The sequence below is a fragment of the Typopeltis vanoorti genome, chromosome 6, assembly GCF_054136105.1.
Source record: "Typopeltis vanoorti isolate ZY-2024b chromosome 6, IOZ_Tvanoo_1.0, whole genome shotgun sequence".
NCBI classification, from domain to species: Eukaryota; Metazoa; Arthropoda; class Arachnida; order Uropygi; family Thelyphonidae; genus Typopeltis; species Typopeltis vanoorti.
The window spans coordinates 126,952,493-126,965,069 of NC_143554.1; the positions used below are offsets into that span (position 1 = coordinate 126,952,493).

Below are 12,577 nucleotides of genomic sequence, written 5' to 3' on the forward strand. Positions count from 1 at the left end.
GAACAGAGGCGTTCGACAACCGAGGTTCCGTTGTATTTATTAAAGTTTCTTTTAATTAATATTCTAGTATATGTTGCAAATTCCTTAAATAATTTAATAGTTAAATGGTAGTGATATAGCATTGACTATTGCTAACTTGAAAAATTAACATAATTCTTTCTAAGATGAATGTGTTTCAAAATTTTATGGTGTCCAACATCTGATTAATATGACAAGCTTTTTATAAATTAAAGTTCCTTTCAATTACATTCTTCAATGAAAGCAAATCAGATGGCAACTGATTTATCATTTGGATGGAATATTAACTAATAAAAATCAACTACAGTCCTCCGAAGAATACTGATTTTTGTAATATTTAAAATTAATATGTACACTATAAATACTAGAAGAATAATCTTTTATATGGATTTTTCTTTTCATTCTTACATCAAACTTCCTATATGATTATGGCACATTTCTTACACATATATAGGATCTCAAATCCCTAAAAGTGAGTAGTATCGCAAAAAAAGAAAATCTTATGGCAAAGCTTAAGAACATCGAATAAAAATTTCCAAATTAAGTAAAAGGTTAAGACTTTGATTTTAACATACTTTGATTCAAGAAAGACAGAATTTTTAGCTTACAAACTAAATAGCATTATAATCTTACAGAAAAAAAAATTAAAACAGTTACTGATAATGAATATCTATGAAATGAAATTCTGCCATGATTTATAAAACAATCAGCTCTCGCTCCAAATTACTGATGAAAAAAATCATTGTGAGGATGTAAACTTATGCCAACAAATTTTAAAGCTGAGAAGCATTTGCTAGCGATATAGAACACTACATTTCTATTTGTCAAGTGTGATGAGCTATCTACTTCCTGAACCAGACATTATTTCATCTTCTCTTTCATCTTGTTCTTCTTCGGATGAATGCTCTTCTTCTTCTTCTTCATCACTTCCATGTTCAGAAGGAGCTGGTGTTGAGGCTCTAGAACTTAATGGTGAAGGAGGTTCTGACATAGGTCTAGGATATTTCAGATTAAAGCCTTTGCCACTCTAAAAAACAAAATCAGCACTTTTTATAATTACCAGTTTGCTAATGTCACTTTGTTAATTATCTAAAGTACAGTCATAAGGTAAACAAAGTGATATCTACAAAAACATATCCTATAATGAAATCTACTCAAGGTACAGTATATTATATAACATGGTCTGTATTCATTAATGGTCAAAACTAGATAACTGGAGAAGACCACCACATAGTCCATAAGGAATGCAGAAAACTGACTGGAGTTCTGATTCAATGTTCAACCCTCATCTCTGTGATGTACCCTCTTACTAGGTATCCACTGAGATGCTGAATAATGAGGTGAGTACTGGCAATTTGGGACTTAGCTGAGCAAACTATATTCAATACTGCATTCAGAGTGGGACCTCTGTTTTTTTGCCCTTCATAGTTTTGTATGTTTTAAGTATTATAGATGTCTAAACTGGGTGATCAGTTACATATTTCTCTAATCATTGTTATTAATGTGGTTATGTACTGTATCCTTCTAGAATAGCATGTATTTTATTTTGTAACAGCTAATTCGTGTGGTTATATTTAGAATTGTCAATATGTCTTAATCAGTCTTCAAAAAAACTATGGACAATTAATAATACATGATTTTTTCATATATTATTAACAACTCATCATGAGTAAAAAATAAGGTTTGCAGTTGAGAGATTAGGCAATAAGCATAAACATATTTCTAATAAGATACAGGGAGAATTACATTATCCGAAATTTTTGAATTAACACTTCTGCAAAAAAAGAGGTTGAAAAATATACTGCACAAGATGTGTCCAGTCCTACTCAGAGAATGTAGAGCAATTCAAATGCTATGATATTTCATAGACAGAAATATATGACAATCACCTGGCAACATCACTTTCAGAAGACACCTTGGATCACAGCCGAAGAAATATGCTCAATTAATGGAGCAAAAAGAGTCACTAAACACTTACCTTATGACAGAATAGAAAGGAACATTTCATCTCCCACATTAAGGCAGAGTGCTATGTACTTTCCAAAAGGTTTTAATTATGTAGTAAGGCCAACCCACATCCCTAAGGTGGGATTCGAGCTATGTAGAAAAGGATTAAGGAGATATGAAGCAATACATTTAGAGATGGCAGCCATACTACTGCATGCAAAATTCCCAAACATTACTAAAGCACAAAGGAGGATGTTGAATTAAAAAAAAAAAGTGTGGAGAGAGTTTAGCATAATCAAGGCTGAGGATAGAAACATATATGGCATTTTATACGCACACCTCATGTGGAGAGTACATAACAAATCAAATATGTAGATTTGCCACAAGAGATTACCTAGTTTTTCATTCATAATACTTAAACAGAGCTCTCAAGACAAAAAAAAAAAGGGGGACAATTGTTATAGGATAGAAACATGGCATTTCTAGAAAATATTCCACGTTGTCAATGCATAACTAAACCATCTATTGTTTTTTTGTTTAACTGATGTCAATAAGCACACAGATCAAAATATTATGACAACCCCCCCCCCCCCATCATTTCACAGTCAGCTGTGTTACTAATACATCATGGTGAAAGCTAGCGAACATGATACTGGAGGTGAGTGATATACCATTCATTACATGTTGTTGATCAACAGAGGCAAAGGATATGATCTGGTGGACTTGAAAAAAGGAAATATACTGGGCAGAACAGCAGTTGCTGGCCAGTGGTAGGCACTTGTGCCTGATTGATGCTCATGACGAATACAGGTTATGCCACTTATGCAAGACCATAGACAAACTAAAATCCTTGACTATGGCATTTCCAACATATGATCCTCAGTATGGGTCAATGACGTAGGAATCCATGCCCATGGCTAAATCATCAATGTTTATAATTTGCATCGGAATGACATCATTGGACCATTCAAGACAGAAAAAAAAATTGCCTTGTCAGATGATTCCTCAAGTCAAGTTTTCCATCAAATATTGTCAGCCTATTTGCCTGTCATTCATTCCAGCTACTTCACATGCCAAATAAACTTCACCAACAAACTGAGGGTACATATGGGTAGTCCTCATTCTCCCACACTAGCCAACTACTTCATGGAAAGATTTGAACAGCATATACTAAACAGCATCCTTCCTATGCCATTTTGCATTCATTCTCTTTCACACCATAATTATTAAAAATCTGGCACTATTAAGATTTTAGGACATCAAGCACACTCTTTTTGCTGCACTGAATTGCTGCTCTCCCAAGAAATAAATCATATTAATTTCACCTTTCTTACTTGTCTTTACCAAATCATGTCAACAAGATAATTAATAATTATAGTTTCCTTCATCTGCCTCTCATCAAAATAATGATACAAAAATGGTCTGTCATATCACCATTCCGTATGTTAAACTGGTTAGATCTGCTGGCCTACAAGTGTCCTTCCAGTCTCAGCTAAAGATAAACTTCTGTATTTTTACTCTGGAGTGTATCATGTTCCTTGCCAGTGTGGATTATCATATTTTGGTCAAACAGGTAGAACTATAGTCATGCATCGTGATGAATATTTAGACTATGTCAAGTTCCATGAGCCAGAGCAATCAGTACTTGCAGAGCATGCTATCACCATCAAGTTCTTTGGAAGAAAAGGTTCTGTGGGAAGTTTTTAGTATTGAGACCACATTATAATTTAAATGAGTTTAATAAAAAAAAAATATGCATTTGAAACTTGTAGGGTTATAATTATAACCATACAAGTTTCGTAAGTTGCCAGACTTAATTGTCAGGGGTAGTAGCAAAAAAATTATATACAACAAGACTAGAAACAATTAATTACACATATTAGATATCAGAACTTCACAATTGGTACATACAAATAAGGAACCAGAATAAAAAAGATAGAAACAATTAAATTCATTACTGTATGCATGTTGGAACACTGCTAGTTGTTGATGTCATACCCTAGGTCTGTGGCAGTTAGATTTTTAATGCAAGCAGACCAAACTTGGTGTAAGATTAAGTCTTGATTTTTGTTACATGGCGTAGGGATCCTTAGCATTTATGAGGCTTTCTTGTAAAACAATTATGATCAATATATAGCATTTTTATTTGTTGCCAAACTACTTGATGGCCTGTGGTAGTCGTGTGGGATGCCATACCTGATTTATGTTGTCTTAAGTTTTAAAAGAGGTAAACCGTGAGTAGACATATCGGTACACAACTAGAAGAACTGATACTTATATAAAAAATACTTTAGATTTCAAAAATAAAATTTCAGATCTTCATTTGGATGTTTCTTTATTTACAAATGTGCCTCTTTCGGACATTGTAAACGTATTTGATTTTGTAATAAATTCTGGTTATTTTTCCTTTAAAAATAAGTTGTATCAACAAATTGAAGGAACAGCAATGGGTAATCCTCTTTCTCCTGCTATCTCCAATTTCTTTATGGAACATTTTGAACAACGTATCTTTGACAATATTTCTCCCAGACCTACGCATTGGTTCAGATATGTCGATGACATTTTTGCTGTATGGAATGGCTCTTCTGATGAACTTCAACAATTTCTCACTAAGTTAAACGCATTTCATCCTAGGATCAAGTTTACCCTAGAAGTAGAATCAAATAAGCAGTTAGCCTTTTTAGATCTTCTAATTCTTCGCCAACCAGATGGTAACCTACATTTCTCAATTTATAGAAAGAAGACTCATACAGGCCATTATATCCATGCGGAATCTCATCACCATCCCAGTCAAAAGGCAGGAACTATTAAAACACTGGTTCATCGGGCCCACTCCTTTTGTTCTACAGATGATCTTTTACAGAAAGAACTACGATACATAACTTCTTCCTTTCTATCTAATGGTTATAAGAATTGCTTCATTAAAAGAACTTTGAGTAGTTTTAATATGTCTTCCTCTTCAAACACAGAGGAAATAACGTGCATTACTATCCCTTATGTACAAGGCATCAGTGAATGTATAGCAAAAGTTTTAAAACCACTGAATATTTTTGTTGCCTTTCGACTGTTTAGAAAGATCTCCACCTTTCTCACTTCTCCTAAGGACAAGCTTCCACATCTTAATCATCCAGGTGTCTACCAGATTCCGTGCTCTTGTGGATTATCTTATTTCGGACAAACGGGAAGATCTGCCTCTATTCGGCTAGAAGAACACCAATCTTATATTGAATACTTTAAACCTGAAAAGTCTGGACTTGCAGAACATGCCATCTTCACTAGACACAGAGTTCATTGGAGAAAGACAAGAGTTCTTCACAAAAGTCAGTTTCTCATGGAACGCCTTTATAAAGAAACATGTGAAACTCTACTTCATTCTCCTAACTTAAACAGATCCGACGGCTTACGTCTATCCCCTTTATGGGAGATAGTACTTTACAAATCAGCTAATCTTTCCTAACTTTTTATTGTATTCTTTTTTTATTTTTTTTTTTTTTAGGAAAGTTATTGACCTTTTTAGTTATCTTACACCAGCTACTTAGGTGGTGCTTTTTGGAATTGTCAGTTAGTGTTTAATTTTGAGCTTAATGCACTGAAGATGCCTGTGACACACAGGCGAAAATTATACTAATAAATAATCTTTCTACGTGAGTTTTTTCCGTTATTTATTGTGTACTGATGCTGTCTTCTTTTTCGATGTCTTTTACATGTTTAGACATGTGGATCTCTCTCTCTCTCCTGACCTTCCTTGTCTGACCTACATAGCAAATGCCACGAGATCAATGAATCTCACAAATGCCTGTTTTTTTTCATGGGATGATGTGGAAGTTTTGGTGGACATAAGAATCTGGAGATTTTATGCAGCAGTAAAAAGCCACTTTAATGTTGCACTCACAGAGCAATAATCTTATTTAAGTAAGGGACCTGCAGGAAGTGTATTAAGAATTTTGTTGATCGTCTTGCATTCATAACCATTAAGTGCGAGGTTCTGTCTCAGGTAGTACAGTTCTTCATTCCTTTTAATTGATGTGCTTGGTATATTGTATTATGCTTTGTCTCATAATGTTTTATTCATGTCTATCTTTTGTAATGGATGATGTGTGAAGCATAATTTTAAAATCTTCCTATTGTGATAGAATTTCTGTATATGGGAAAGGATAACCTTTTTTCTTCTTCATTTATCAACAAGGATATCAAGAAATGGTAAATTTTTGTGCTCTTCCAGTTCAAGGGTGAATTTTACATTGGGATGGAAGTTGTTCAGATAACCTTTGAAATTAACTAATATCCATTGTTCCTGACCAAATAACAAAAATATCATGAATGTAACATAACCAAATTTTTGGTTTCTTCTAAAAGTTTTTTTATTGCATTTGTTTTGAAATTTTCTATATACAGGAAACCTAAGGTTTTAATCTAATCTAATCTTTAATTAGATTAGATTAAACTTAGATTTTTAATCACCTCTAATCTTTCTCAGGACTATCATATCTGCGGTCTCTAGTCTTCGGTCAAGTGTTTTACTTCTGATCCAGCTCTCAGATCCATAAGTTAAAACTGGTTTGAACACTGTCTTGTATACAGCTAATTTAGTGTTCCGACTAATTTCTCTCTTATTCAATTGACTTCCTACCATACCAGCTTTGTTGATTATGTTGTCTATTTCAATATTTAATTTACCATCTTCACTAAAAATCGTGCCTAAGTAGCTGAAATGTTTTACTTGTTCCACAGGTTCTCCATTCACAGTGCAGTTGACATTTTCAAGGATTCTATCTATTTTCATTGTCTCTGTCTTTTTATTGCTGACCTTCATACCATATCTATTACAACAGTTATTCAATTTAGTCAGGGAATCTTGCAAACTTGTAGCGGATTTATTTAGAAGTATAAAATCGTCTGCATAAAGCAAAGAGCTGATATTAACATCTCCAATTCTGATATCATGTTTAATACCACTTTCCTTCATAATGTGATCCATATAGATAATGAATAACAGAGGGGATAACGTACATCCTTGTCTCACACCAGATTTAACATTAAACCATCTTCCTGTACTTCCTTCAATTCTAACTGCTGATTTACAACTCAAATAAAGACTAAGTATTGCTCATTATAATGCCCCATTGACACCATGGGGTGCGCAGCAGCTAGGTTCTCGTTCCTGCACCGTGTTAGTATCTATTAGGGGAAGCTAAAGCTGCTATCAACCAAATGCAAGTGATCAAACTAAAATGCTCCCAAATTTCTGCCCTAAAGGAATTAGGGCAAGACCTGGGGCCAAGCCTAAAAATAATATCATTTAATATTGAAGGTTTCTCCAGTGTCAAGCAAGATCTCATTGCAAATATTTGCAGAGATAATGACTGCTATGTGCTCTGCCTGCAAGAAATTCACAGAGGAGAAGGTGCTGCAAGACCTTACATCCATGGCATGAAACTCATCAAAGAAATACCCCATGATAAATATGGCAGTGCAATATTTACAAAAGAGAACTTGATCCCATCGTCCATTGACTCAACGAACAACAGAAACATTGAAATTATTATTACGATCACATTTAAAAATATCTCATTCACCTCAGCCTATAAACCACCAGAAGAAGCTTTCTCCTTCCCTGGCATCCTCCTCAATAATAATGCATACATGACTAATGTTGTATTAGGTGACTTTAACAGCCATAGTGTTAACTGGGGTTACACAAAGTCCAACGAAGATGGAGAACTTGTTGAAAAATGGGCTGAAAACCTTTCTCTAAACCTGATACATAATCCAAAACTCCCTGCATCTTTCAACAATGGCAGATGGAAGTGAGGCTATAACCCTGACCTCATTTGCTAGCTCAAAAATATCCAACATCTGTGTTAAAAAGGTTTTAAATCCGATTCCACATACTCAAGATAGACCAATAATGCTTCAATTCAACCCAGCAATTATGCCTAACACCATCCCTTTCAGATGACGATTTAATTTCCAAAAAGCTAATCGGAAGGGTTTCATGAAGATCTTGACCGCTCCATAGAAGACGTCCCTCCAAACTCTCAAGAATATCCAGAATTCATAAAAATACTGAGGACAATCTCCACCAAACGCATCCCCCCCCCCCGAGGATGCCGCAAAAACTGCATTCCAGGCCTTTCCAGTGACATACAAGCCCAGTATGCTGATTACTTACAACTTTACAACACCAACCCCTTCTCAGAAGAGACTATCCAAGCAGGAGAAAAATTATGCTCCAAGATGGCAGAGGAAATGCGTTCCTCATGGAAAAAAGAAATAGAAGCTCTTGATATGACCCATAGTAGCAGAAAGGCATGGAACTTTATCAACAGAATTAGGAAGGATTTCACTAAGCCATATGAGCATCTGCAGGTAACAGCTAATCAAATTGCACACCAGCTGCTGCTGAATGGAAAATTCACTAAAAAAACGCACAAAAAATAAAATACTTAGAACCCCAAGTGAGGAACAAAATATGATTAGCTCAGATTTCACCATCACTGAACTCAACGCTGCCATAAACCTATTAAAACCTAGAAAATCTGCAGGCCTTGATGATGTCTGTAATGAACAGATTAAACATTTTGGAACTAGGACTAAAGAGTGGTTATTAAACCTATACAACACTTGCCTCAGAACCCTAAGGATACCAACTATCTGGAGGCATGCCAAAGTCATGGCCTTTCTGAAACCCGGGAAAACCCCAACTGAAGCAAAAAATTACAGACCTATATCACTACTCAGCAACCTTTTTAAACTCTATGAACGATTAATTCTGAATAGGCTACAACCCCTAATTGAACCCCATCTTATTGCTGAGCAGGCTGGCTTTAGACCAGGCAAATCCTGCACATCACAAATTCTCAACCTCAATATATAGAAAATAGTTATGAGCAAAAACTAGCCACAGGAGTAGTCTTTGTAGACCTAACTGCAGCATATCATACCATAAACCATCTCACACTCAGAAATAAAATATGCAGAATAACTAGAGACTATCGCCTTGTCCTCCTGATCCAATCACTCTTGGAAAACAGATGCTTTTACGTGGACCTTGGGGGTAGAAAGAGCCGCTGGCACCACCAAAAAAAATGGCCTCCCCCAGGGAAGTGTGTTATCACCATTACTTTTCAACATCTACGTCAATGATCTCCCCATCTTTCCAGGAACTAGAAATTTTATCTATGCTGATGACCTTGCCATAGCTACTCAGTCAAAAAATTTCAAGTCCAATGAAACTACTCTATCACTTGTCTTAAATAGTCTAACCACATACTATACCAGCAATCAACTAAAACCAAACCCCTTGAAAACCCAGACTGGCCTTTTCCACCTTAACAATAAGGAAGCCAACAGGAAGCTACAGATTTCTTGGCAAGGCTCTAATATAGAACATTCCTGGAAACCAATCTACCTCGGTGTGACTCGGTTGCACCCTCTCATATAAAACCCACATAGAAAAACAAAAACATACTAAGGAAGCTTACCTCCTCCAAATGGGGTGCAGACCCTAGCACACTGAGATCTTCTGCCTTGGCCCATTGCTATTCTTCTGCTGAATATACCTGCCCAGTATGGTCCAGATCCTGCCATGCTAAAAAACTTGATCCAGCATTGAATGAAAGCTGCCACTTAATTACAGGATGCCTGAAATCAACACCACTAAAAGACCTGTATACTTTGGCTGGTATTGCACCTCCTTCAATTTGAAGATCTGCATTCTCAGCTGATGAAAGAAGCAGAGAAATGAATGATGAACGCCACCCACTGTTCGGCCAGACTGCGGTGCTCCAAAGACTAAGATCCCAACATAGCTTCCTGACAACTGTTGAACCACCTAAAAACCTCCCAGAGACAAGACTTCAACAATGGCTTGCACTATATCCTGAAAATAGTACTGGTATTTCTACAGCCGAACATCTTCCACGTGGTGCCCACTTGGACTGGAATACAGTAAAACCCCGAAGTTACACAGTAGTTGGGACCAACAAAAAGCGCGCAAGTCGAATTCGCGTAACTCGGGGTATAATTTTGCATGTAATTTATATATACAAACATACAATTGGGACCAAAGGTTTACAAAAACACCTATAATCATAATTGTAGTTTTTCGTACATAAAAAAAAGAAAGTTATTTCGATGTTGATGATTTCATAAAATCTAATAGATTCATCTGACGGCATAATGTCTTTTTCTTGTCATGCAAAATTTCTTCATAGCAAGCTAATGATTTTTTTTTATTCCTTGCCTTTTGCCTTGTGGCTGTAGTTCGTTCCTCGTTAGAATCTATGTCCTCCAAAATCTGTAAACCTTTCTTTTATGATTGTTCTTACTGTGGATTCCTACAGATCGAACTTCTTTGCTAGCTCACAAATTTTCATTCCGCCTTCAAAATCCTTAATAATGTTGAGTTTTGTTTCCAAAGTCAATGTTTTTCTTTTCTTGCTAGCTGTAGAAGAACGGACTTGCTTCTTTTGGATGACATTATTATTTTTTATGTGATAATATTTTTATCAAGAACATAACATTAAACAATCGCAAGGTTTGTAGACTATAAAAATCGTGTATGAATAGAGACCGCCCAAACAAAACACGTCAGTGCTTGTTCACAGCATGTGTGACACTGACGAATGCGGCCAGCGCCTGAAAGATACGACTAGTGGTTAGGCGTGAAGTGGGACGGGGATTCGTACATATAAGAAACCGTGTAACTCCGGATTCACGTAAGTCAGGGTATGACTGTACTTGGGAAAGCCTGAACAGACTCTGGACAACAGGACGCTGCAAACAAAACCTCATCAAATGGTGCTACCTCACTGGCCCAGACAATTGTGAGTGTGGGACAACCCAGTCCATGGAACAACTTCTTTCTTATCCCTTTCTTCCATCGCCATGTGCAAAAGAGGACCTTATATCCTGCACAGAAAGAGCAGTTGATTGTGCAAGATACTGGAGGAACATCTGACCATGTTTATTGTATATAAGTTATGTATAGTTTCCTTTTTTTTCATATTTGATTATTATTCCCTGTATAATTCACCTACCAAATCTAAGCTGATCTCATTGTAATGTATCCTAATTTGTTGTAAATCATGTTGTACCACTTACTTACTACTGTACTACTTGTGATTGGATACGAAATAAAAAAAAAAAAAAAATTGACACCATATAACTGTAGTGTATTGAATAGCTTCTCTCTTGGCACCTTGTCATATGCCTTTTCCAGATCGACAAAACTTAAATACAGATCTTTGTTATATTCCCATGCTTTCTCAACTATTTGTCGTAAAGTGAAGATCTGATCCTGACAGCCTCTATTTGACTTGAATCCAGCTTGTTCTTCAACAAGCTTTTCTTCCACAATTCTTCTCAACCGTTTCTCAAGTATACTTACATAGATCTTGCCAGGAACACTCAGTAGGGAAATACCTCTATAATTCTCATATTCAGTTTTATTTCCCTTTTTATATATGGGTACTATTAGAGCTCTACTCCAATCATTGGGAATTCATCCCTCTGTCCAGGCTTTCTGAACTATGTAGTGCAGCCACTGTAAGACTTTTATACCATCGTACTTCAGCATTTCTGTTAGAATATCATTTACTCCTGCCTTTTCACATTTCAAGCCTTTGATGGCTTTCTCTACTTCAAGTATGGATATGTTTTCCTGACTGTATGCCTGTTAAGTGTTTTTTTTACCACTGTGCTATCAATGCTTGTTTTGTTTAGTAATTTTTCGAAGTAATTACTCCATACTTCAAGGATATCTTTTTCTCCCATTTTCATCTCACATTTACCATCTCTAACTCCTTTTACAGCACTCTTTCCTCCCTAAGCTTCTTCAACAACCTCCAGAATATCTTACCACCTTCTTGATATTTATTTTCTATGTTCTTGTCAAAGTCCTCCCATGAATTTTGTTTAGCTAGTTTTACACAGTGTTTTGCTTTCTCACATTTGTGTCTGTATTCTCTAAGAGTAAAAGCTGACTTATTTGCCAGGAACTTTTGATATGCTTTCTTCTTTTCCTTCACTGCCTCTTTAACTTCTTGTGTCCACCATGGAGTTCTGATTTTTCTATCCTTGCACACAACCTCACCACATGCCTCTCTTGCTGAATCAATCTCCAAGGTTTGGTTCCTGTTGTCAAACTCTTTCATTTTTTCTTCAATAATGTTTGTGTATTTTAGTCTACAGTTCACATCTGAGAACTGCTCAACTTTTATTTGCTTTAAAACTTTTTTATATGTTATTCTTTTCAATATGAAATTCAATTGTATCCTGCTGAAGACTAAGTAGTGATCACTTCCAATTTCAAATCCTCTGTACACTCTGGTGTCCTGCACCAGGGAGAAAACATCACTATCAACAATAACATAGTCAATGAGACTTTTCTTATTCCTTGCTTCTTCTCTCCATGTGAATTTGTATACATTTTTATGTTGGAACATGGTGTTAGTAATAACCATTCTGTGTCCTGAGCAGAAATCCAACAGGTATTTGCCATTATTATTAGCTTTCTCTTTAACATTATTTCTCCAAATTTTCCCAAAATATTTTTGTATATTTGACAATCATTTCCTACTCTACTATTTAGATCCCCAACAAGGACCAA

At 35.8% G+C, this 12,577-nt stretch overlaps 1 protein-coding gene across 2 annotated transcripts in view; it reads right to left on the reverse strand.

Annotated features, from left to right (window-relative positions):
* Positions 1–380: 380 nt before the first annotated feature.
* Positions 381–12,577, reverse strand: part of Glys (glycogen [starch] synthase) — a 214,126-nt gene continuing 201,929 nt past the window's right edge. For both annotated transcript variants that reach the window (XM_090393684.1, XM_090393685.1), the window contains exon 15: positions 381–1,045. In XM_090393684.1, the coding sequence (XP_090249810.1) occupies positions 857–1,045 (189 nt within the window). In that variant the 3' untranslated portion in view covers positions 381–856. The remainder of the gene's footprint in view (positions 1,046–12,577) is intronic.